This window comes from Salvia splendens, chromosome 7, assembly GCF_004379255.2.
Source record: "Salvia splendens isolate huo1 chromosome 7, SspV2, whole genome shotgun sequence".
In the NCBI taxonomy this organism is placed as follows: Eukaryota; Viridiplantae; Streptophyta; class Magnoliopsida; order Lamiales; family Lamiaceae; genus Salvia; species Salvia splendens.
The window spans coordinates 5,847,522-5,874,385 of record NC_056038.1 but is presented as its reverse complement, the minus strand read 5'-3'; the positions used below and the strand labels follow the sequence as shown (position 1 = coordinate 5,874,385).

General features: G+C 35.8%; 3 protein-coding genes across 3 annotated transcripts; all 3 read right to left on the bottom strand.

The window, feature by feature from the left end:
* Nucleotides 1–4,098: 4,098 nt before the first annotated feature.
* LOC121741307 (E3 ubiquitin-protein ligase PUB24-like) lies at nt 4,099–5,361 on the bottom strand. The gene has a single exon (XM_042134028.1). It carries the CDS (start codon nt 5,312–5,314, stop codon nt 4,103–4,105), a length of 1,212 nt encoding a protein of 403 aa, XP_041989962.1. The 5' UTR covers nt 5,315–5,361; the 3' UTR covers nt 4,099–4,102.
* A 2,770-nt stretch (nt 5,362–8,131) lies between these two features.
* LOC121742551 lies at nt 8,132–12,311 on the bottom strand. Its single transcript, XM_042135714.1, has 7 exons — nt 11,980–12,311; nt 11,642–11,685; nt 11,395–11,463; nt 9,555–9,791; nt 9,133–9,291; nt 8,774–8,863; nt 8,132–8,566 (listed from the first exon to the last, which is right to left on the bottom strand). Exons 1-7 carry the CDS (start codon nt 12,252–12,254, stop codon nt 8,370–8,372), a joined length of 1,071 nt encoding a protein of 356 aa, XP_041991648.1. The 5' UTR covers nt 12,255–12,311; the 3' UTR covers nt 8,132–8,369.
* Nucleotides 12,312–14,935: 2,624 nt separating this feature from the next.
* On the bottom strand, nt 14,936–16,395 carry LOC121810306. The gene is made up of 2 exons (XM_042211104.1): nt 15,535–16,395; nt 14,936–15,475 (listed from the first exon to the last, which is right to left on the bottom strand). Exons 1-2 carry the CDS (start codon nt 16,393–16,395, stop codon nt 14,936–14,938), a joined length of 1,401 nt encoding a protein of 466 aa, XP_042067038.1.
* Between the last annotated feature and the right edge of the window lie 10,469 nt (nt 16,396–26,864).

Below are 26,864 nucleotides of genomic sequence, written 5' to 3'. Positions count from 1 at the left end.
TAAGGTGGAAATATGACCAAACGCATCCACTTGATTATCTCACTGATAACGTAAAACAAAAGGTGAAAATGAAAACTTAAATGTGTTTTACGTGCTGGCGTGAGTTTCGTTTTCTATTCCAATTAAGTATTCTGCTCTTCTTCTAAAAGTATATTATATCAAAACTAAGATTAATTGTAACTTTTAGACTATCATGATTAACCGATTGTATCACACCATAGGGTAAATTTGTCACGTGGAATATCTAAAATGCAGTAAAGAGTAAATTAGTTTCTCACTTTTATTGATAGTTATGGAATAATCTACAATTATGTTCATTCATTATTATAATACTATAGGTTTATTGTATATAATATAATGAAGTTGATTTTTTGTTATCATGTTGTAGATTTTTCGAATCTTTAATGTTACGTATTATCATCTTAATTAATTTTATATAACTCTCTTGATTTATATTTGTTTTAACAAATCATATAATGTAAATGTATTTTCCAGTTTGTAATGGTCATATTCCAACAATTTGTATATATTGACGTTTGTTGTAATCTTATAATAACTCGAGTTCAATATATATAATGACCTACATTCAATGTACGATAATACCGATAAAAATGAATATGTAAGTGTATTTTTAAATTTGCAATTGTAAATAGGACAATTATTTGCGTTGAATTTTTTAAAAAAATAACAGCTATTTAGGACGCAAAAGAATACGTTCAGAAATTAATGACAAATTAACTTAATCTTTTACTACTTTTTATGAGTGATCCATTTGCGTCCTCTAATTTTAATTGAGACATGACTAATAATAATATTGTTTTTTTAAAGCATTGGTGGTACATTTATAAACACAAAGTAACGTCTTTAATTGCATCAAAAGATGTCTTCAACGTTTTTTTAGTGCTACTATTTCTCATAGCAATTATGCATGATACTCTTATATATGAGTGAGTTCACATATTAATAATTAGATATCTTAATAATGGGGAGTGATCAATTGCTAACTCACCCCCTTAGTTGCTAACTACAACTAATTTAAGACCATATGAATTAAGAGATCTAATGATCTATAATTTGTCATATGTAATTTCATTTTTCATATTTTAATATTAAAAATATAAGATTAACCACATTTAGGGTTTTGAATAGTAATGTCAATATAGTGTATTAAAGATATCAACACAATGCATTAAATATGTCAACACAATTTAATATTGACATTGTATACATGTTATGTGTACATATTATGTTATCTATATTGATATTAGGCGGTTTGTCGAAAAATTGAAAATTTATCATTTTTTTAGATTTTGACATCGAAATATATGCATGTAAGATCTCGTTGAAATCCTTATAAAATTATCTTTAATTTGATATATGTTGTGTGAAAAAATAATTGAAATTAAGATAGTTATAATTGTTTAAAGTTTTGAGATATTTTTTAAAAGATAGTTATAACTAATTTTTTGTTAATTGACAATAATACCCATAAATTGACAATAATACCCATAAATGACATTTTTTTACATTGTATTGATATTTGTGGTTGTACGCTCTTGTGCCTTGATTTAATGATCCAAAGCATACCATTTAGTTATGGTTAGCAATTTAAGGGTGAGTTAGCAATATAACACACCCCTCTTATAAGTTATATTAATTTTATATGTATTCAACAATACAAATAAAAGTGATACTATTATTCAACGGGGATGGATCAATTGCTAACTCAACCTTTAATTACTAACTACAATTAATTTAAAATCATAAGATTGTAGAGATCTAGTGGTCTATAAATTGTCATGTGTAATTTCGTTTTATTAATATTTAAATTTAAAAAGATTAGAAAACTACCAAATATAGGGTTTTAGATCAAAATGTCTATATAGTGTATTAAACATATCAATACTATTCATTGAATATGTCAACACAATTTAGCATTGATATTTTATATGTATTATATTGATATATTATAATAGCTATATTGACATAATACTGATACTTGAAAAATATGAAAATTCAAGAATTTTTTTCAAATTTGAACATCAGAACATATGCAACTGAGATCGCGTAAGAATCCTTATAAAATTATCTTAAATTTGATATATGTTATGTAAAAAATAATTTAAATTAAGATAGTTATATTCATTTAAAGTTTTGATATATTTTTTAAAAGTTAGTTTTAATTAATTTTTTGTTAATTGATATTAATACCCTTAATTGACATTTTTTCCACATTGTATTGATATCTATGGCTAAATGATCTTGTGCATTGATTTAGTGATCCAATGCATATCATTTAGTTGTAGTTAGCAATATAACACACCCCATTATTCAACTATATTGTGACTTATCATAATTTCGAATTAAATCAAATAAAAAATCAATTGGTTTATACTAATTTAGTAGTAATATATTTAATTTATAAAAAAAATATTCACTTCTCTCTATAGTCCGATTGTCTCTCTACAACAAATACATAAGGATAATAATTTCAAAAGGATGCATGTGTCGACTTTCATGACTTGAAGGGCATTTTTATTCAAAAAAAATTTAAAAAGTACAAAATGCAAAGTTGAGATTCTTATGATATTTTTTCCTAGAGACTATGAATTTACTAATTAATTGCAAAGTTTAGAGATTATTTTATCTAGTCCGCTCTAATATATATATAAAAACAGATTTACTATAATTCTATAAATTAAACGCATATATATCGTTTTCCCAGTCGTCTTCAAATTTGATTGCTTTTCTAATGTTGTCATATTAAGACTAATAAAAGCTTCGTATAAAAATTATCAGATATTTTATTAGGAAAAGTTAAAGATAACATATTCGAGTTGTGATCAATGTTGAACCAGTTTTAAAGACCGAACTAGAGACCAAATTAGACTCATTAAATATAATTTTTTGATGAGATGCGTTGTTGTACAAATAACTAGAGATAAATTAGGACTATTAGATCTAGTTAAACTTATTGAGAAAATGTATAAGCAACTCTAAGTACGTGTAACAGCTCTAAATATATTATATAATGCAGCTACCACTAATTATATAATTTATTCAGTGTGACCAAGTTTCTAGTAGTATTATGTAATTTTGAAAGTCAATTCAACGGTCAAAAAAGTAATAAAAATAGGAGTACTTGTTATATATCCATGAGATGTTAGACCGATTGTTATTGCGGCTACCCGCTCCTAAACATTAATTATTTCAAGAAGAAAGATTAAATAAGATTTGACTGCTTAATCTTGTAGTAATTAAAATAAGAATAAAGATACATTTACGTAAATTACATGTACATAATATCCTTAAGAAAATATATACGGAAATAAGTGAAAACACAGTAAGCATTAGCTAATATCTCAATAAACGAAACATATATATGCATGGTACGATCAACATGATGAACCAAAAGAAGTTGTTGATTACACAAGTATAATACGTTGTCGAAAATAAATATACACACCATCTTTTTGTGATAGAAAACATACATAAATCAATTTATATTTGCTACAAATTGCACAATTCAGACTTCGTTTCATATTATCAATGGTAGTAGTATGGAGTATAATTTAAGCCTTTAACTGATATTCACCCTTTTAAAATTACTGATTAACACTTTTTTTATGGCAGTCATTCTCATTCCTTAATAGATTAACACTTTCGTACATATATATCATTATAGAATAATGATTCGTTTAAGTTTTTGTCATCGTGCATACAGTAATAACTTTTCAGTTAACAAAAAGACAAAATAACCTTAATGTGATCCCATACTTATTTTTATCTTCATCAAAATAAATGAATGGAACAACAAAAACACAAGTGCAAAACGATCCAATAACACAAAAGTGCAACATAATCTCATGTAAAAGGAAAAAGAAAAGCTCAAAGATATATACATATTTTTTATAGTTAAATTTAATTTATATAAAAATGAAATACAAAATTACATGCTAGATTATCTGACGGGTTAAGATCCGTCTACATTCGGACCCAAGCTCATATCCGATGGTATATATGTATAACATTGTCGATATACGAAACACTCCGGATCTTGACCCGTCAGACGATCTAGCACAAAAACATCCAAATATACATGCTATCTAGGGTTTCTAGTTAGAAGATAAACTTGTATACAAGGCGAATTGCTCCAATCACTGGAATGCAGCCTCAAAATCTCCCTCGCTTTTCTCTTCAAGTAATCTGCGCAATCCGCCTGCATCACCATACACAGCTTCGCCACCGCCCCCACCCTCAGCATCTCCGCCACCACCTCCTTCGTCGCCGCGAACCGCGCCACCGATTCCATCACGCACAGCGCGCGGTCGTCCGTGGCCGCCGAGTTCCTCAGCAGCCTCTTCGCCACCACCGCCATCCCTGCCGCATGCTTCAGCAGCTCCTGCCGCCCCTCCGCGCACGAGCACAGCTGCGCCAGCAGCCCGAACACCACTTCTGTCGCCCTCTTATTCTCCTGATTGCTTCTCAGCTCCATCTCGATTAACTCCGCCACCGCCCCAGCCGCCACGATCATCGCCCGGTTCCGCCCCCACGAGCACGTCTCTATCAGAACCTGAATCGCCGCCTGCGCGAATTTTTCCTCCTTAATCATCCTCACCATTTCCTCGAAGAATTCGAAACTTAGCTTCTCAATTAGGGTTGAGATTTCAATTTCTATCAGATTCTTCAAGGCTATTAGCGCGTTTAATTTCGCTGAATCCTCAATTTCGATCTTCAAAATCCACATGATTGATTCGATTACATCGGAATTGTCTCCGACGAAGCCGATCTCAGCCTCCGGCGTCCACGTCAGCTTGAGAACTCTCAGCGCTTCCTCAACCCCCAAAATCTCGCCGATTTTGAAGGATTTCACGATAAACGAGAGCATCGCATTAGGCACGCCGGCCTCCGCCATGATATGGCGATTAACGCCGTCGTTCTCCGCCGCAAGCTTGTCGATTATGGTGAGAGCGTTCATCTGAGTCGAGCGATCGGCATCTGGTCTCCGATTGAGTTCGCGGATTAGTTTGAGGACGATTGATCTTTGGAGAGGGGATTTGGGGGTGGGGATGCGATCGACGGCGTTAGCGGTGCACCAGGCTTGGATGAGGCGGCGGAGCATGTGATTGGGGGTGAGGTCGGAGGTCGGCGGCAGCGGCTGCTTGGTGACGGGGCAGACGGTGGCGGTGGCAAGCCATTGCTGGATGCTCTCGCGGTCGTAGGTGATGCCGGTGACGGTGGTGACGGGGTCTCTCATGATTTGGAGTGAGATTGGGCAGAGGAAGTATTGGGGAAATTCAATTTCTTCACCCATTTTATGAAAAATGTTTCCTTTTTCGGTTGAATTATATTCCGGGAAAGACGAAAGTATTATAGTTGTGACTTGTTATAGTAAAGGAATGCGGCGTTTGAATTGAACTGGAAATGTATAATATAAATTAATAAGAATAAAAGAAGGAAGAGTTCACCATGAGAAATTCAATGGTTTGGATTTTGGAAAGAGATAGTCAACTCAAAAAAGGGACAGGTGGCGGGCAGTGAGTGGTGGAGATGGGGAAGGCAATGTTTCTTGGCGGCAAAATGAAGTGGGAGGTTAATTTCGGTTGGCAACTAGTTTTAAATGGTAGTGGTCATACACAAGTGAGATTTGTTTTTTCATCATTCGTGACGAATCATGTCATAAATTCATAATGCCTGACTAACCAATCCATGAATATTTATTTATATTTATCACTCTCTACCACGTGCAACTCACTCTTACTATTCTAGGTATTCATTTGAACAAATTTTGTGCCTTTGAAATAACTAGCAAATCGCAGTTGCCACTTGAAGTGCATATTAGAAATTGGAAAACTATTGTTATTGGAAATATCCACGCGCCATGAGATGAAGTGTAAATTGGGCAAACTCACACTTCAATGAAATTCATGTACAAGTACATCATCCACAAGCAGGTTATATCCAATGTACGAAATAGTATTATAGTAATTAGACATAACCACAATGATAATACACTATTAAGGGTAAATTTTTGTTGGAATTGTGCTTGGTCAAACGACTTTGACTAATAATAAATGTTACAAGACATTTAATTTTGTGAAATTAAATGTAATAGCCACGATCTATGTTCCGAGTAGATGACCGTAGTATATTCATTTTCTCAAATCCGATTCCCGGTGAATGAGAAATAATATATTAAAGTTGGTCACAATAAAGCTAAAAATGAGTTATGGGAAAAACTAAGAGATTAACTAAGTGTTAATTATCCCACATCGGGGATGATAAACTTCTTTGATGAAGTATTTAATAAGATGAATTATTATGTGTAATAATTATCGTGGAACAAGACGGGTGACAGAGCCCACACGAGCGCGCCGACGCCGCCCGCCCGCGAGCCGCGCCATGCGCCGGGTGCCTTGTGCCTTGTGCCTTTCTTTGGAGCTGGTCGTTGAGCGTGGTTCAAGCCCCACTTGTTCTTTTTAGACCACCCCAAACTCCACGCTATCCCCAATGGGTCCTGGTCCACGTCATGTTCCCGCTGTACCCCGACGCATAACGGGAGACAAAAGGTCCCCGCTGGACCCCGACGAATAACGGGAGACAAAAATTCCCGACGGTCCATGGTGTATCCCGTCGTGTAGCATGTCCAGGTACGTCGTGTCTCTTCAGCTCCCAATGGCTAGTGCACTAGTCAATAACCCCCGGCGGTTACAGTCAAGCCATCATGACACACATAATGGTTGTTAACTCCATCAATGCCCCTGCGGGTGGACTTGGCCTATAAATAGGCATGTATACATTGCATTCTAGATAGAACATACACAAGCATTCTTGCATACACGCTCTCTCCCTCTCTGCATAATCTTCCCGTCGAAGCTCTGCCCCCGCCTTACTCTCGTTCGCCGGAGCTCTGGTGCTAGCGGTGGTGCTACTTCAGAGACGAAGCCGTTTTATTTTTGGAGGACGACACGCCAAATCGAGAGCACTACCGGGGCGTCTCTCATCTTGCGGAATGAGGACTCCTCGACTCGGCTTACTGTTTTCCACAGACTTTTCCGTGTAATTTTGTTTTCAGTTGTTTCCGTGTAATTTCCTTGTTTTTATTTCCGTGTATTTTTCACCCGGCAAGTTTGTATCTCAAAAATTTCCAACAATTTTCAACTAAAACACGAAAAATGGTCAAATTATATTTTGTCCCACGCATTTCAAAATCATATAAACAAATCACTAGCTAAAAAAATTTTCTCAAATATCACATCCTTTTTCTTTTTCGGCAAATTATGATGTGGTAGCCAGTTTAAAACACGTGGATAAAACAATGTTTGGCAAAACAACAATATTTAATTATGTTCGAACAACATTTTATCTAGGTGTTTTAAACCGACTGTCATATCAATACGTAATTGGCCGAAAAAAAAGAATGAGATAATTGAGAAATTTTCATTGATTTACTAGTACTATTTTTTTAGATTTTGAAAAATATGTGACATAATATAATTTGATCATCTTTGGTATTTTATTAGGGACAGAGGGAGTATTATAATACTCCCTCCGTCCCAAGAAAATAAAGACATTTGGGACTCACGAAAATCAATGCATAATTGGTAAAAGTAAGAGAGACGAGGAGAATGATAGCTAAAATAGTGTTAGTGGATAGTGAGATTCATATTCTTGTTAGTGTTTAATGATAGTCCTAGTGGTATAAATCGTAAATAAATTAATGTATATGAATAATAAGTTTGGAGAACTTTCCATAAATGAAAATGTGATAATTTTGTGGGACGAAAAAAAATGAAAAGTATCCTTATTTAAGTATTTTTATGAAAGGGGGAGTATTGTATCTGATCTGAATCTGCTACTTTATGAATACTACTCCCTCCGTCTGCGAATAGGAATGAGATTCCTATCCGTCACGAGTTTTAAGAAATATTAAGAAAAGTGGGTGGAAGAAAGTTAGTGGAATATGATTCTCACTTGTATATATTAGTTTTAAATGATATGTAAGTGGAGTGAGTTAGTGGAATGTGAAGCTTCTTTACCATTTATAGTAATTATGAACCGGGACTCGTATTCACGAACGGACAAAAATGAAAAAACAGGACTCCTATTCATGGCCAGAGGGTGTATATACTTATGCACACAAAATTCTCGATTTTGCATATCTGACGATCATTTTCAATTGAATTTACATAAGTAAGAGTATGATCAAACCTAAAAAGATTAGGAAGCATTTCAATAACTCTGTAAAAATGACTGTACTGTATTTGAGAAAACCGAGTGAATGTTTCACAAAATTCTTAATGAAGCACCCCTTTCGCTGCACTCATCCATTTCAATCCATTCAAAAAGTTGGGAATTGAGACACTGAGTTACTTTGGATCTTCATCACCCCAAGCATCATCCCGCATATTTTGCCTCGAGACTATCCGATTTTTCCTGGCTTGTTCTTGCTTCCGTAGCTCGTTGGATCCAAATGACGAGGGCAGTTTTATTCCCATGCTCTGTGCAATCAATCTTTGAGCAGTTCTTGCTGATGTCTGAGGCCGCTGCCGGGGTGGTTCCAAATCTGAGAATAGTATATCAGATCTAATAATCAAACATTCCAAGTATATTTTGGGTAATAACACCAACGAATGTTCGAGTTCATATTTCAAAGCCATTCACTACACCATACATTAGAATTACATTAGAATTAAAAGAAATGTGCCAGCCAAAAAAAAGAAAAAGAAATGAACATGTTTCTGAAGATACACAAAACACTGATCTCTCTTACCTTTTGGTGGAATTTTGCTGAAAAGTTCTTCGTCCTCGTCAAGTAGACGGACTGTAAAGGGGCATCTGGTGGAGTTGAGAGCCTCAAGAGCTGCATCAAGAAATCAAAAGCATCAGCATGCTGTAGGCTAAAATGTAGTACTCCCTTTAAAGAGGTTTAGAGTCAGAAATAAACTGATGCACAAACACCAGGATTCTTAGAACTAGCAAAATAGGCGCATTCGTATATAGGAGAGTAAGTTTCACTATATTTTCTTAAAATTAGACCCATTCAGTAGATTTACCGAATGGCATCCTGCATCTATCATGACTTGAGTTGGTTAAAAATCACAAAACCGAATAAGCAAGCAATTATCATACCATCAGATGGTGTTCTAAATACAGCTAGTGCAGTTGTATCATTCACCCAGCGAATTACAAAACGATCTTTGAAGCTCCCCAGTAACCTCTCAAGGTCAGTCGTCCTAGTGCTTAGATTCAAGCTAGCTAGAACAAGAATATGGCGTGTACCATACATTTCTGAAACCGAAACCAAAGCCATAAGAGACTGTCAGGACTTGACAAATATACAACATTCCTGATTAGCTCATATGATAAGAAGCACTTCGCAAGAATGACGACTAAACTATATGTATAAATAAATACAACAAACATGCGTAGGAAAAGAGTTCTGCCATGTTTTCTGTCTTGCCTAAAAAATGAATAGTCAAAATATATGCTAACGTAGGTTCGAGAATCTTTTAGCATGGATCAGGTCCAATGTGAACTGCCTAGAAACGTACCGCTTCTCTTTTCCAGGTCTTCCTCTTGGCATGAAGACGTATCTTCGAAGTCATCTATACAAGGTTCATTAGACTGGCTATCACTGTAAAGGCCCTGCTTCTTGTATGAAAATGTTCCCCTTCCTCGCCTCTTGGTGGATTGAGCTTTTGAGTCTTCCAGAGAAAGTTTTGATATCCCTGGTAAAGATTGTGGGGAAAGTAACTCCTCTGGGGAACAATCTGCTATAGCTTCCCAATCTGAAAATTGAAATACCATTAGCTCTAATCCCAGGTGAGATATTAATCTTGAGGAAATGTAGAAGATAGTGCAAAAAGAATCTTGTTAAGTTAAACAAAGTAATGACAAGATCGCAAAAGGCAACACCTACAAAATGCCTCTGAATCTTATTCAGTACTGACCAATCGACTTATATTCATACCACTCACTGGTAAGGAAAGACTAATTTCATATACATTATTTAATACTTCAACTTAGACGGACTAGGTATTACTCCTCCCCCCGTCCCACAATAGGAGTCACATTTGGTGTAGGCACGGGTTTTAAAAAATGTAAAGAATAGTGGGTTGGAAAAGTTAGTGGAATATTGGGCTCGCTTTTTTATATTGGTTTTATAATAATGTGAGTGAAGCGAGTTAGTGGAATGCGGGACCTACTTACCATTTAAGGTAAAAGTGAAATATGACTCTTATTGTGGGACGGAGGGAGTAGATTACATGATAAAATTAATAGAATAGCACAAAATCTGCTAAAGCATTTTTCTAGCTTTACCCTTTTTACCTTATGAAGAAGCTAGCAGAAATTATCATGGATCACTATAACCATTCATGTATTTTCCTTTTCCTTTTACAATTCAAAATCAAGCTCAGCCATACTGTTGATTCTATGAAAAGGAAACTTGTCTAGCATTCAGCGAAAGTTCTGATCTAGAAACGTGTAAAGTTTTTCATTGTTCATTTGTCTACTACTGGCTTCCCAAAACTATTCTGCTTACAGTTGAACCATTACCAAGAACTGACGCTAGGGAAGCTTCAAGCACCATGTCGCGGAATATGGTAAACGACCCTCCCAGATCTTTTGCCCTAAAAGTGGATCCACCACTGGTGACGAAGAATACTATAGAAAACCTAGTCTGTGCAAGCTCTTATTTATGTGACCATTTTGTGAACGCATATAGCAAGAATCTTGCATATGTGTATGCATAGAGTATCCATGTATCTGCATCCTAATTTTGGTTCCACTTTAGTCATATAAGCACCCTGAATCTTGAAAAATGTAAGAAGTCTAGCTTCAGTACACATAGTTGTGCCATATGCCCCACAGATGAGCCTAAGCAATATAGTATAGGGATGCAAGTCTGCAACATAAATAATCAGGTTGAGCCACAAAGATGTTGTTCAAGTTTCATTTACACTTCTTGTCATGCTTGAGAGTTTGACCTTACTTGACTATTGCAGGTAAAACTTAATGAGATGAAACCAAACTAAACAGGAATCGTAACTAGATTTACATTTTTCGACACATTTGAACAATTTGAGCAAGCATATGCCAATGTAAAACTGTCAAATACTACAAAAGTGGCATGTTAAACTGTATAGCATATTTAATTAAACATAACTTCCCTAACATAACCCTAGCCTGCTATTGAGAAAAATACGAATATTTTACCATATCCAACGCATTGCACAACACAATTCAGAGCATAAAAATATCAATGCACTAACATATTAACCAGGATATTAGCAAACTGCTAGCATAATTTATAACTTACTGTATAACTTATAAGAATAACAAAAAAAGAAATTTTAAGGCTAGAGAGGCAATATGATCAATAGTTGTTACCGTCTTCAGCATCATCCTCCAGTGGGATGCCATCACTTTTCAAGTGTGAAGAAGAACTCTCACCACAACCTTTGCAACAAAAGTAAAGAACAATCAGTTCTTCTGAATTAGGCGATTCAACGATATGAAAAATCACTTCAAATACCAATCAATGCTAACTAAGAAGACAAAGGCAAAAATAAAACATCCCTATACAAATGACATATAAGTAGAGAAGACAAAGCCACAACAGTTCAAAGAGACAAACCATGTCCTGCATTATCATCAGAAGTAACTTCATCCCGTGAACCCCTGAAAACCAAACCAATCGAAAACAACCAAAAATCAGTTGAACTAACAGATGTTCTCCTCTATCAACATATAATTCCCAATTCAGACTTTGTTCCTATCTCATTTCTTCTAATACAAGAAACACAATCCATCATCTACTTTCTTACTCAAACCTCAATTTTCGAAGAAATTAACCCCAAAACATATGCATTCTTGAATCCAATTCAGCAAGGTTCTAAATTGGCTAAAAAAAAGCGAATCATCAAATACAGTAAAGTAGAACAATTTCTTGAACTTCATATTAATTGGAGATACCCTTTGGCGAGTTTGATTTGGAGGGCGCGGGAGAGTGTTTGATCAGCTCTGAGAGAGAAGCCTTGGGCGGAATAAAGTTTGGAGAGGTCTTGAAGAGCAGTGGCCAACTGATGAGGTACGGAAGAGGGCGAGGACACGCGGCCAAATTGATGAGTTATGAATTGGTGTTCAAGATTGGAGACAGTGGATTCAAGGAAAGCGATAGCTTGGTCGACTTCTCCGGCGTGAACGAGGTCTTCCACCTTCTCAGTCCAGTTGGGCATCGTGCTCTCCATCGCCGTCTCTGTAACCTTTTTTTCTTTTCTTTTTTGTTTTATGACAGACTGTGCCTCCGCGATCCCTTCGTTTTTTTTTCTTTTCTTCTATTTCTACAATAATAAATTCATAAAAATAATTGATCTCATAATAAACTGAGTATTTTCTGTAAATTTTAAAAGTAATATAGAAATTACAAATTTTATGAATGGTGTTAATTTCCTATGATCGATAATCCCTCCGTCCACGAATATGGGTCTCGGTTCATTTTTACTATAAATGGTAATAGAGTCTCACATTCCACTAACACATCTCACTCGCATTATTTAAAACCAAAATATATATAAGTGAGACTCATTTTTCTTAACATTTCTAAAAACTCATGCCGCTAAGAAATGAGACTCCTAATAGCGGACAAAGTGAGTATAAGTTAACGTTAAATCAGACTTGTCTACGTGCCATGTTTTATATTCTCTCTATCCCACTGAAGATTCTCATATTCTTGAGTGACACGAAATTTTAGAAGGAAATGTTAGGTTTAGTAAGTAGAGAGAAAAATGTAGTTGAAAATTTTAATGAGAAAAAGTGGAGAGAAAAATTTATTTGCAAATATAAAATGATGGACATAGACAAAATAAAAAGGAAATAGGAACATCTGAAATGGGACGTAGTCAGTATAATAAATTTGTGGAAGATGGAGTTATGAAGAAGGAAATTACAAATAAAATCCTATAGAAAGAAGAAAAATTACAACTGATGTCATGAGGGCTCGAACTCGGCACCTCATATAATAATGTCTAAGCTCCTTGTTGCTAGGACAAAGGCTCCAGACGGAGTGCGTTATAATGCTAACTTTTCTTAAATTGCTAACTTGCTAACTCATCAATATAATGTATTAAAAATGTCAACACGATCACATTAAAAATGTTAACACATATTTGTGTAGACATTTTAATAAACTGTGTTGACTTTTAAATACATTATGTTGGTCCGTCCCACATAATTCGTCCCAGTTTTCCATTTTGGTCCGTCCCACATAATTTGTCCCACTTCAAATTTTCCATTTATGGCAAAAAAATCATACCAATGCTAATTACAATAAGGGAACTCAAATCACACAATTAATGCAATTAAGTGTTTAATTAGCCTTTGATTCTGTATCCCATATTTCGAATGACCCATTCATTTCGTCTTCTTTATTCTTCCCCTTCAATTCTCCTCTGGTGGAATTTACTCCTCCCACCTTCCCCCCTTCAATTCGGCTACCCCATTCAATTCTCTCTCATTGAAGACACCTCCCACCGGCTCACTCATTCAATTCGCCTCCCAACCGTCTCCCCCATTCAATTCGGCTCTCATTGCAATTTACTCCTTCCCACCGTCTATAAACCCTAGATCTACACTCATTCTCCCCTCAAATCCCACCGTCTCCACATACCTCGCCTCCTCATCCACTCCAAGTACTCGCTGTGAAAACCCTAGATCTACACGGGTTCCTCCACAAATTCGACCGCCTCCACACAAATCGATGGATGCTTATCCCGACTCTCCAACTCGTTTTTTATCGATGGATCTGGACGATCTCGTCGTCCCAGACACCCCAGATCATCTATGGGGTTCTGAGTTCGCCTTCGACGCCGGAGATCAAGTTGACACCGTTGTCCCCGAAACCCCAGCTGATCTCTTCATACCCGTAGACGTGTGGCCTTCTCACTGTGGCATCGTGTACGATGACCGTGGTTGCCCCTACTACGGGCCACCACCACCAGCCACCCCCTACGCCGGGCCACCACCACCAGCCACCCCCTACAATGGGCAACCATCCTCCACCAACGTCCAAGCTACAGCCGCCCCCATCGTGTATTCCGACTTCGAGAGGCAGATTCTTGCTATTTTGCTGCCTGGGTTTTTAGATTTAATCTAAGTATGTTGTCCCTCAATTTGGTTGTGTTGTTGATTGTGTCATTGGGTTGGAGGCAGTTGTGTTTGATGTGTTTGTTTGTGTTGGAGGCTGTGGTTGTGTCATTTGGGTTGGAGGCTGTGGTTGGGTCAGTTTGGGTTGGATGCTGTGTTAATTTGTTTGGGGGATGGGAGTATGGTTGTTGGAGTTATTGTGTGGGTTGGAGGCTGTGGTTATTTGTTTGGGGGAGGGGAGTTTGGTTGTTGGAGTGATTGTGTGGGTTGGAGGTTGGTTGGAGGCTGTGTTAATTTGTTGGGGGTTCTCTGGTTGTTGGATTAATTGATGGTTGTATATTGTTCCTTGTGATGTGTTGCATGCTGATACTCTTTGGCCCTGTGATGATTTGTTGTGTGTTGATATTACTGATACTTTATGCATGATAAAGCCACCCCTCTAGTTAGGTATGGAGGCTTATTTGTGAGTTCATATAAACACTAAGATCTGAGGGATTACAAAAGCCATACACTGACATTACAAAAGCCACCCCTTTACAAGGTTTGGAGGCTGCCCTATGATGACAATTTTCTGAGGGATTAGGTTTCAGAAGCCACCCCTTTACAAGGTTAGGAGGCTGCCCTATGATGATAATTTTCTGAGGGATTGGGATTTTAGAAGCCACCCCTATACATGTAGGTTTGGAGGCTGTACAAAAGATGTCAAAAAACAGTTGATAGCATAAGCCACACCTAATCTTGAGGCTTACACACCCAACTGCCAAAAAATGCTTCCTAATGACTGAAATTATAAACCTACAGCCCTACATATATGTGAGATGTCATATGTTGTGCCAGCATCATTTTCACTCTGTTGGAGGTATGCCACTGCAGCCTTGACAACATGTTCTTCAACCTCTAGAGTGTGTGGAAGTATGCCCATCCTTGACAACCTATCTTTGTTGATGTGTGGAGTTTTGTAGCCATTTCCCCCTTCCACTTTCAAGATCTCTGTTAAACAAGTTTGAAGAGTTAGAAACACTTTGTTGAGTGTTTGTGCACTAAGTTCTTCAAATGAGCTTTGCACATTGCTCAACAAGTCATCCACTCCCCTAGCCAGCTTGTCATCTTGTATAGACTGTATTGCTCTGAAAAAACCTAAATCCAAGACATTACAATCTAGGGAATTGGGTGGTTGACAAATGATATGGAATGTGAAGCCATCTGTGTTTGCAATTGCCTGAAATTCTGCATCATTATGCATGATGTGGGGTCTTGCATTGTCTTGTTGTATGAATATGTCCTTGCTTATGTTATCTGGCCATTTAGCCTTGATTGTTGGTATGATCTGCATAAGGGGTGCTTATGTGAGTTCTGGATTATGAAAAGGGAACAAAAATAGTGTACCTTTTGAATAAGGCAGTCTCTCATGACTTCCTTGTTCACTGATTGAATTGGCTTTGTCTCTAAGGTGCCCTTTGCTCTGTTCTTGGATTTTCTCTGTGCTGGCTCTTTTGTTGTGAATGGAAAGATGCCTATTTTTCCATCAAATATGACATCTCCATCTTCTCCAAAGTATGGTCTGCAAACAGCACACATAAACATCACCTTTGTTATAAACCGCTTTGACTTACATGACCTATATGGTTCGTCCTCATCTGGCAGCATGTAGTATCTATCCGTAGTCTTTGTCATGAAAAACCATTTTTCATCTATGTGCACTACATTGTGCATTGTGTGGTATTTGAGCATACCATTGTGCACCTGAGGCTGAACATGAATGAGACCCCATTTCATTCTTGCTAACTTGTTTGCGGCAGTAAGTTGGGGTTTCACAGCATTTGTGTGTGGCCTCAGTTCCCCTGCTTTCACTTTTCTGCCGACTGCACTCTTACTTAACTCCAGTTTGGCAGCCAACTTGCGGATGGTTGATCTTTCAAGGAATGAAAGAGCTCTTACTCTGTTTGAATCAAGCTGAATTCTATCTTTGCGCTTGAATCCTTTAACACGATCTTGTATGCTCACAGGTACTCCAAGCTGGATTTGGTGGCTTGCCTCTGCCCAGATTCTGTGCACAGTCTTCGTGCTCACTCCAAAGTCCTTTGCTGTCTTCACAAAACCTCCATATGCTACTTTACCTTCATGGCTCAGTTGTAGCAGCCTTTGAGCTATCAGATTTTTGGTGTCCACTCCTACAATGCGCGAGTTTTTGTCGCCGGTGATATCTCCGTCACTGTCTCCGGCACTGCCTCCAGCAGCATACTCCATTGCCCAATGATGAAAATTTTCTGAGGGCAATACTTCTATTAATCTCATTTTGTTTAGTAGGTATGCCTTTGTAGCTAGTGATAGTTGGCCATACCCTACTACATTCCCTCCAAAAAAATTTGTTTTAAGTTTAGTTTGATTTTAGATTTCCCTCCAAGCAGTTGTAATCATCAGCAGACATACATTGAGAAGTTGTAGTGTGTGGAGTTTAATAGAAGAGGCAATTTGGTTTGAAAAAGCAGTGAATGTGTATAATCTGGAGCATTGTCAATTGAGGACTTTGAATTTCAATTTATGCACACTAAAACACTAATTACAATTAACAAAACTTAATTTTCCAAATTTAATTATCCTCAATTCATCACTAATGCAAGATATTCATCAAAATACAAGATAAATACACAAGGTGGGACCCACTTTTCACTACCTACATTCATTTAAATCAAAGTCAAACAACATTTCTTAAAACCCGTGCCCGGTCAAACTGACCCGAATTATGTGGGACGGAGGGAGTAATACCTAGGAGTCAGTGTTTGCACAAATTTTAAGAAATGTAAAAAAATAGTGTGTTGAAAAAGTTGGTGGAATATGAAATTCATTTTTTAAAATTATTTTTCTAATAAAATGTGAATGAAATGAGTTAGTGAAATGTAAATCTTAGTTGCCATTTATAGTAAAAGTGAAATGTAACTCTTATTGTGGGATAAACCAAAATAATAAAATGTGACTCTTACATACCATAGTAGTACGATTTTATAACTAGCTAGAGGTTCCAATTTTGGTTCAGTTTATTTGTGAACCATTAGGCGACCATATATTTTGAATGAAAGTCCAACTCTCTTTTAAGGTTGATTTGGTGGTGAAACTCATTAATCACTTTATCTATACTGGATAAATCGACATACCCATGAATGAAAAGTGAAATTCGAAAATACAGTTCATTATAATATTAAATTTACTTTATTGTAAAGTTGAATTTACACCATCATAGCATCAAATGTGTGCCATCACACTGCAAATATATTTATCCCCATAACAATTATGGGTGATTGACATATGCCATATGCATGCATGAGAGTAGATGGAAAATCATCATTGATTCCATTTAAGAAAAAACAAAAGACATAATGCATTTACGAAACTTAATGTGAATTACTATTAGATTGTGAAATTAATTAATAACCTAAACTTTATCCACAGATATCAATACAAGCCTACTGAAATACTACGAATTAATATAAGATAGAAACTGAATAGTTAATTAAATCTAACTACTTTTTGTCCTAAATATATAACAACTTTTGAAATTGTAGTTATTTTTCATAAATTTCACTAGAAAAATAGTACTGAATTGTAGTTATTTTTAGTTTCTGTAACTTTGGAATGGCTGAAATATTATCAATGAAAATACTATACATGTAATGAACACTCATTACAGTTGCAATGAAAAATCATCACGACTATGATGACAAATATGAAAATTGCATAAATTATAAACTATCAACAAAAATAATACTCTGTCATTATCGTACTTTGTTAAGGATAGCAATACCCAGAAAACCATGACTAGAGGTGGAATTAAAAAGGATATAAAAAGGGAAATAAATCATTAATCAACATCCACTTTATCACCAAAAGTAATAGAATTCTCAAGAAATTCTCATGGCCACTCAAACCAAATTAGGAGTTTATCAATTGATACATAACATCTCTACAATATGACATTGATATTCACACCTCCAATGGGGCAAGAGCAACAAAAACTTTATGTATATAATGGAGTAACATTTTTCATAAATTTCATTAGCAATAACTAAATTTAGATAATATTCCCTCTGTCCTACTAGAAATGAAACATTTTTCTTTTTGAGTTGTCCCAATAAAAATAAAACGTTTTATAAAACGGAAACAACACTATCTCTACTTTTTCTTCTTCTCTTACTTTACTCTCTCTTCATTAACTCACAAAACAACACTGCATAAAATCATGTGCCAAAAACCAAATATTGCATATTATATACATCAAGATTTAAAACAATATTTAAAAAAATAGTTAGTTCATTATTCTTCAGCAATAGTAATTAGTTCACTATATACTACCATAATTTATGCACAATAGCTAGTTCATTATTCTTCAGGAAACTGCTCTATATTCCTATGCTGTGCTATTGCAATCAATAGGATGCCAATGTTGATCGATGAATTGGACATTGTTTCTTTCGAAATACCAGTCACCTATGGCTTGTTGAACTGTCTGTAAATCCCAAAACAATAATAAAGAAATATCACAAAAATTTACTTAGTTTAGTTTCATTATATAAATAAAAAAGCAACTTTATTGGTAAATTGTATGAAACAAAAATACAAATAAAACCATAAACCTTACCTTATTTTACAAAGTGGGTGGTCCTTGCCAATTTTTTGGATTATAACTAATAGTGTGAATATAACACGAAGTGATGTATAATCCTCTTGATGGATTATCATCTAGTCCCTCCAGTGTCTTGAGAAACATAGTCTGAAAATTTGAAATTAAATTCAAATAATTATGCAGGAAAAGATTAATCAAAAAATAAAGTACGAACTATTAATCATAATCGAAGATTAATGAAATAGTAATGATGATTTTTATTACCCATAATGATTTGTAGTTGGTCGGCTGTGCAATTCGCCAAAAAAGGCAAAAAAAATCGTGCAATTCCAGCCTTTGTCCATTGGAGGATTTGGTACTACGAGTGCAGATATCTGGGAAATTACATAATTAACTCATAATTATTAGTTGCTTATTATAATTAATGGGATTAATAATTTTTTTAGTCGACTTTGGTCAGGAATATATCAACTCATTTATATATAACAGGAACCAATTATGAACTAACTCAAACTGTCCAAGCTAATGATTTAATTTCTATAAACAGTTTTCAATTTCATCTCTCCAAATATATGGATAAGATTCCATCAAAAAAGAAGATAAGATTTCATAATATAGAAATGGATCGATACCATTACAAAATCTTTTACCCTATCTTTTTTCATGTAAGTTTGTATATTTTTGCAAATAAAAAAAACTTACTTGATATGTGTCGAAAACAGGATTTAACAGAAACAATGGCGTCTCGATATCATTAACTACATTCTCTGGAAAAAAGCACTGAGAATATTAAAAAAACTCATTGAGTTAGTCATGTTTCAGATATAATTATAATGAGATAATATAGTAGTATATAAGTACTATATAGATAGATTGATAAAAATATATCCACTAACCAGTTCTGGAGCCAGTCTACGTGTGCATGACTTCGGCAGATATTTAGCTAATTCCTGGGAAGAAATGAAATTGATTCAGTCATGTTAATATGTGAGAGGAAATTCTTAAAAATGTAAATTAGCTCATGTATAACTGTCACATAAAATAAAAAAAATTAAAAAAACTTACATGATATTTTACTACTTCAGTAAAGTAGCCTATGGCGTAGCCATTGGCTACGCCATTGGCTCTAGGGAGATCTTTCCTATAGGGTCCAATACAACAAAACTAAGTAGAATTAAGAGTTCATCACAACTTTATTTTCACACGTTTCCCTCTAACAACATAAAGAATATATTTTCTGAGTTAAATTAAGGTTCTAATAGAAAATAATGATAATTGTTGAAGAATTATTTTTTCTTTATTACTAGTGTTAACTAAATTATTTGTTTATAGGCTTCATTTTCTTTAATATACAAATTACGTTTAGTTGGTAAAAATTGGCACCACCTAATAAGTTGGTAAATTTTGAAATCCATGGCACCCCAATTATATACTACTCCAGATTCCTTTTGTAGTAATTATGTAGTTGGAGTATTTGTTTTTTAGGCCAAATAATTCTTACCCAAATCCTTTTCAAGTATTTGTAAACCATACTTGAGACTTTTGCCAACTACTAGTATTTTGATAATAGTATTCAGTTTGATATTGTTGGATCATATCAAATTTATTTTTCTTCTAATTCACACATTAGGTTTGGTTCCAATCGATACTTTTCAAAGCCAAAAAATCCAAACCATATTTAATACGTATATAATTTTATTTCAATTAAAATATTTTTTAAAAAAATATTTTTCTTATATTTTAAACCTAATATATAGCTAGTATTAAAATTAAAAAAATACATCTTCAGATAATTTTGAATTTGTCAGATTTTTTGTTTTGATTGAGATATAATTATAAAAGTTTTGGATTTTAGATTCGAATATTTCAGATATGCAGATATGCTCGAATTTATGACACTAAGTTTCGAAAAAATTTCAATCAAATTAACTTAATTTCATCGATGATATATGAAACTAATTTAGGCCTATGTTTAAATTATTAAGCAATCACTTTAATTTAATGTGAACTCATGCATGTTCTCAACACACGTCATCTATTCTCTACAGAAACGTGGTAATTTTGAAGCATCAATTTAGAATATTTAACATATGAAACACACACAGATTTAGTTTAGCAAAGCCTTCCAAGCACAAGCCTATACTTAGAGCAAATGTTGTTAACTGGAAACTAAATTCAAATATAATTTATGTATGTGTCAATAAGCTCGCTATATTTTTTCTTAGAAATCATCATTAAACAAAATTTATGTATGTATGATATTTCCTTGTTTTTACAACAATATCATGTCAGAGAGATAATCATAATCTTGTTTTTCGAGAGAGTATAGGTAGTTTCTTATGATCAAGTGAGATTTGTTTAGATAAATAAGATATAATATCTGAATTAATCTCTTCTCCGAACTAGACAACTCATGCCTATGGGCCCATTATGGGCCGAGAAAGGGCCTCAATCCTGACTCAATTGATTTCTTTAATAAGGGCCGCAGCCCATTTGCTTGATGGGCTATGTTATTAGTGTAACTAATTAGCATTAATAGGTAGTAGTATATTTGAAGAAATTGAAAATTGTGAAGGATTAATAGAGAATATTTTTTTAAAAAAAATACTGTTATACACTCCACTTTTATCTTTAATTATTCATGAAATGCAAACTTTTAAAAAACTACTAGCTCTTAGTAAGAATGTCTATCAAATATCAACAACTCCTATCATAAATCACACTACTTCTATCAGCGATTGGTTTATGATTGTAAATATGTAGACTTCTAGTTGATTTAATCTTCAACACAACTACATGCTCTTAGAGATGGTAATCGAGAGTTAGGCGATTGAGGCTCATAGCGAAGGTATTTGGGGAGAAGATGATTCTATTCTTTTTCAATTGTATTAGTCTGTCTCGGTCCTTCCTCCTTATGTAGGAGAGAATACAATGTATTTTAGGTAAGAGATCAACCTATTCTAGGACAATGTATTACATATTAATTCTATATCAATTACAAATCTTTCTCCTCTAATTATGTTCTTCAACTTTGGTATGTTTGACACTCCCCCTCAAGTTGAGCAATGGTATCTCCAATGCTTAACTTGTCTAATGTTTCCTTAAAGACTTTCGGCAAAACTGCTTTGGTTAGTATGTCCGCGAGTTGTTCTTCCGAACGGACAAACGGAAACTCGATAATATCGCCGTCTAGTTTTTCTTTGATGAAGTGCCGATCAACTTCCACGTGCTTCGTTCTGTCGTGTTGCACTGGGTTTTCTGAGATGCTGATGGCGGCCTTGTTGTCACAGAAGAGCTGACTTTTTCGAGTAGGTGGGAACCCGATTTCTGTGAGCAACCTCCTTAGCCATAGGATTTCCATGAGTCCACTCTTCATTCCACGGAACTCAGCTTCAGCACTAGACAGTGCTACAACCTTTTGTTTCTTACTTCTCCAAGTCACCAAGTTTCCCCCTATGAAGGTAAAGTAGCCTCCCGTAGATTTTCTATCCACTGGGTTGCTTGCCCAATCGGCATCGGTGTATCCATCAATCTCCAAGTCCTCTCTCTTTGCTAGAAAAACCCCATATCCTATAGTTCCTTTTAGATAACGTACGATCCTCAATGCTGCTTCCATGTGATTAGCTTGAGGTAGGTGCATGAACTGACTCACGATGCCCACGGCATACGCAATATCGGGCCTGGTATGTGAGAGATAGATGAGTTTTCTGATGTGAATCAAATTGTACATTCTTATTACCTTAACTTTATATGATTTATATCGTTTGATGCTTGCAAAAGGATGTTTTGTGGTGTAGGAAGAGGAATAAATGGTGAAACAAAGAAGGAAGCTCGGATGGTGAAAATCTACGCAGGAAGCTATTAAAATTGGCCACCCGGCCGGGTGATTTCCGAAAGGCAGCGAGAGGACAGATTTATCACCCGGTCGGGCGATTTTCATGGCTCGTAACGCCCGGTCGGGCGTTTCACCGCGAGGCCTCCAGAAACTTCGCCCGGTCGGGCGATTTCCACTTCCAATTTCGCCCGGTCGGGCATGGTGATTCCAACTGCATTTTGGCGGTTTCTTCTCAGCGATTTTGATGATTTAAAACAAGGAAGGGACGACAGATAAGGGGGGACGACAGGGAAGAGAAAGAGGAGAAAGAGGCAAGAGGAGAGAAGAGGAAGGAACAGTCCAAACTCCATCTCGGGGGAGATCAGCCATCATCTAGATTTGGAGAACACCATGTAGTTCACGGTTCTTTTGGTGTAATTCATTTTAGTATGTTTGGCTAGATTTCCTTCGTTGCTCCGAATATGTTGTAGGGTGAACTGTGGATACTTTGATGATTTTTTACGGTTTAATTTATGTGTGGTTCTTGTTCATGAATGGTTTAATTATTCTACTAATCTTGAGACGTTTAGATAGGTAGAACTTTGTAGCCTTTATTCTATTGCCTCTTTAGCATAGATTTTGGCCGTTACTCATGTGCAAGGAACTCGAGATTTGATACTTGTTCAGAGAGATAGTCTCGAGTGGATCGATAGTTTAATCAGTGAATTTGGTTTGATGTCTGTTGCGCTTCCGCGTGGGCATTAAGTTAATATGATCTAATTATCGTGTTTGACAATTGTAGAAGCTAATCTAAAGCTTGCTGCGCGACCTAGCAGGGGCGATAGGTTAGTGAGTAAAACCTTGGAGACGTGTTCAGCTTATCCTAGGTATACAATTCCCTTGAAGTGTTCAGCGGATAGGGAGCGTAAAACAAACTTAATCCTCTTAAGCATAGTCTTGATCGTAGTAATCCATCGAAGTATCCCAATTCATATGCCCGAGACATATAGGAGCATTGCTTTCTTCTTATCCGATTTTCTAAATTTTATTTTTTGCTTATCGTTTTGTGTTTTTTTCAAATTCTATCTTATCAATCTCGAATTAAATAGCCTACGCCTCCCTGTGGATCGACACTCTTTTACTACAACTACGTCTGTACTCTTGCAGAAAGGTTGTAATTTTAGAGCTAATTTATTAAGCTTGTGTGTCATTAGTTCATTGATTTAAAAGCTCGAAAAAACCACATCAAGTTTTGGCGCCGTTGCCGGGGAGGCAACTGGTTATTTAATTTAGGATTCTTTTTGTTTTTATTTTTGTATAGTTTTCTAACTTTTTATTTTCTTGTTTCAGAGTTGTAGCTAGAAGGCTAAGTCGAGCCAACGACTTTAAACAAATGCGCTAGTTGGGAGGCAACCCAATGAGTTTTTAGTTTTCTTTATTTTCTCTTAATAAATCGAGGGTTTTGTTCGCTCAATTCTTTCCTTCGATGTATTTTTATGAATTGAGTATTTTGTTTTCTTTTTGTTGTTTTAAATTTTCTTTTTGTAGGAGCAACGGAGAGATAGGATTCACATTCGAGCTTATGAGGAAGCACACCTAAAAGGAAAATACACCCACCCACCCGAATGCACTTTGGATATCACGCCAAGTTTGGGGGAGTCTTCTTTCCCTTTACTTTATATGTTCTTCTTTGCATACATTGAGGACAATGTAGCATTCAAGTGTGGGGGGATTGTGAATGATTTTTATGTTTGATGCATGTTTTTTTGGGTGTATTGTATGATAAAGGTGTTTTGAATCATGTAATTGACGGGTGCATGCTTTATCTTCGGCTTTCTGGTTGGGAAATCTCGCTTGATTTTACTTGATCTTTGAAGCTTAGGATGAATGGAATTTGTGCATGAATTTATTTGAAAGAGCATGTTGTGATTACAATCGATTTCTTGAGTTGAGGAGAGTATGAAAATCGCATGTCTTGTGGAAATTATTTTGGATTGATTTGCTTTATCGAGTGAAGTGCTTGCATTCATGTGTGTTAATGATTTGGGAGGATAAGGCACTAGGATGAACTCCATGGCCAAATGATCACATGCCTAGTCCATCAAATGATCCTCTAGAAGCCACTTTGAGCTTAATTCCCTACTATTTGTGTAAACACTTAGCCAATCACTTAGCTACTGAAATAAGCCTCATTTTAGCCTCATCAATAGACCTTGCTACTATTTGGGTGCTAAATATAAGTTTGAGCTTTGTGGTTTGAGTTGTTGTGTTGGGTGGTGAATTGTAAGAGAGTAGACACATTCTAGACTTGATGTAATGTGAAAAGGATGAAGTTCTTAGAAAAGGAAAAGACGACCTCCAAATTTGTAAAAGTTGAGGTCTTTTCAAAAAAAAAGAAGAAGAAAAAGTTTGATGAAATAAAGATAGAACTTCTATATTTGTATGATGTAATCTTGTCTAGAATAGATCTCAAGTTTGCCACATTCTTTTAATGAATTTAATAAACTGTATGTACAGCTTGTCGTACAATTAAATAATTAATATATATCTTCACATAAAATTATCTTTTTAATCAACAATAACATAATTAATCCCTAATAACTCCATTATAGTATTACTTAAATTTCTTGTTTACCATAAAAAATAAAAATAAAAATTGCCGGTATTAACATACCTGACTCCTGCCTGGTAAGCCCTGTTTGCTTAGCCAGAATTCGCTTATCTGAGTTTTTAGGGTACCTACAATATTCACACAGCACAAATTAACTTAATTAACACTAACCATTAATCAAACTCAAAATTAATTAAAGCAAGTAATTACGGATGAAGAAAGTGTTGAAACAGCCAAGCCCGAAGCAGCGACACCGCTCTCTCAGGTAGACCTCTTTGCGAGATCTCCACGCATTCCCTACCTGCTGCCGATCCACGAACCTCAGCCTCGACAGCTCCGAGCCTCCCTCGTCGCCCAAGCTCTTGCTCTTGCTCAGCCCCTTCATTGCTTCAAGATCGTCTTCAAGATCCCGTCTCAGCCGCCTGCTCGAACGCAGTAGTTATCATGCTCTGCATTTGGTGGTCATACTGTCTGCATCTTTTTGCTCCACCTGCAGGCAGTATATTTGATTTTCACATTTTTTGTTAGGTATTAGAAATGAGCCACTCACCCCTTAAAAGGCCTCATAAGGGGGAGGGTTATCCACACTTATATAGATTAGATTGGATCTTCACCAAGTCGATGTAGGACAGAATTTAGAGAATTTAACATTAGGTAGTTAGTTTTGGGAATAAGATTGTCTCCTTTTGTTTGGAGAGACAAGGCAATAAATTGCTATAAGGCTATCCACAATGGCGCCTAGCGCACCGCCTAGCCGAGCGCTGGCGCTAGGCGGTCGCTAGGCGAACCATTGCAGCTTCCGAAAACCGCCGAGCGGTTTTTCGGAATTAAAAATCGCCTAGCGCTAGGCGGTCGACGGGCGCTGGGCGATCCGCTCGGCGCCATTGCAGCGTCGGGATCGCCCAACGCATCGCCCAGCGGTTTTTTTGTTTTTTTTTTAAATTTTCGAGACACTATATATACGCGATTTGCACTTCATTTTCATTCGCACCACTTGTATTAATCGAGGGAGCCACCGAGTGATTTTTTTTAAGTAATCTACTTTTTTTTAATGTAATTTTTATTGTTAATGTACTTTTTTAAAATTTTAGTACTTTTTTAAATTTATTGTACTTTTTTAATTTATTGTACTTTTTTTAAAATTAAAATAGTATTATTAATGTTTCCCGTATATGTCTCGTAAATTAAATTCCGTATATTGTGTTATTAGTGATGTGGCTATTGATGTGGTTGGGCTATTTATGATATGACTAGACTATGGCTGGGCTATTTCTGATGTGGCAGGAGGATTTTTAGTATTGATGATGTGGCAGAAGGAGTTTGTGGCTGGGCTATGGCTGGGCTATCACCACTGTGGATACCCTAAGGCGACCATCATCCCCACCATCGGTTTTAATTGTAATTGTGCCTATTCATCATCAATCCAAGCCTACAAGTTTGGTTAGTTAATATCTCGGCCTTTAATTTTTTTTTTTAAAAGAATCTAACAATTTTTAAATCCTAACATCCTAATACCAAAACAAAATGTTTCATGTCGATAATTGGCCCTAAAAATCAACAGCCGCGGGAGGGTATATGAAAGCCTAACCCTATTCCACATAGCGACATTTTCAACGCTAAATGTGTATTTAAGAAAAGTGATAAACCTTGGAACTTATGTAAATTATCTCAAT

Bases quoted from the DNA above. Each gene is read 5' to 3' on its own strand.
- LOC121741307 (XM_042134028.1), bottom strand. From the start codon at position 5,314: ATGGGTGAAGAAATTGAATTTCCCCAATACTTCCTCTGCCCAATCTCA.
- LOC121742551 (XM_042135714.1), bottom strand. From the start codon at position 12,254: ATGGAGAGCACGATGCCCAACTGGACTGAGAAGGTGGAAGACCTCGTT. The intron at 11,464-11,641 runs GTTTGTCTCTTT...TTTGTTGCAAAG, and splicing joins TGATGATAATGCAGGACATG to GTTGTGGTGAGAGTTCTTCT. The intron at 8,567-8,773 runs GTAAGAGAGATC...TACTATTCTCAG, and splicing joins CAGCAAAATTCCACCAAAAG to ATTTGGAACCACCCCGGCAG.
- LOC121810306 (XM_042211104.1), bottom strand. From the start codon at position 16,395: ATGGAGTATGCTGCTGGAGGCAGTGCCGGAGACAGTGACGGAGATATC. The intron at 15,476-15,534 runs GTACACTATTTT...CCCCTTATGCAG, and splicing joins GAGACTGCCTTATTCAAAAG to ATCATACCAACAATCAAGGC.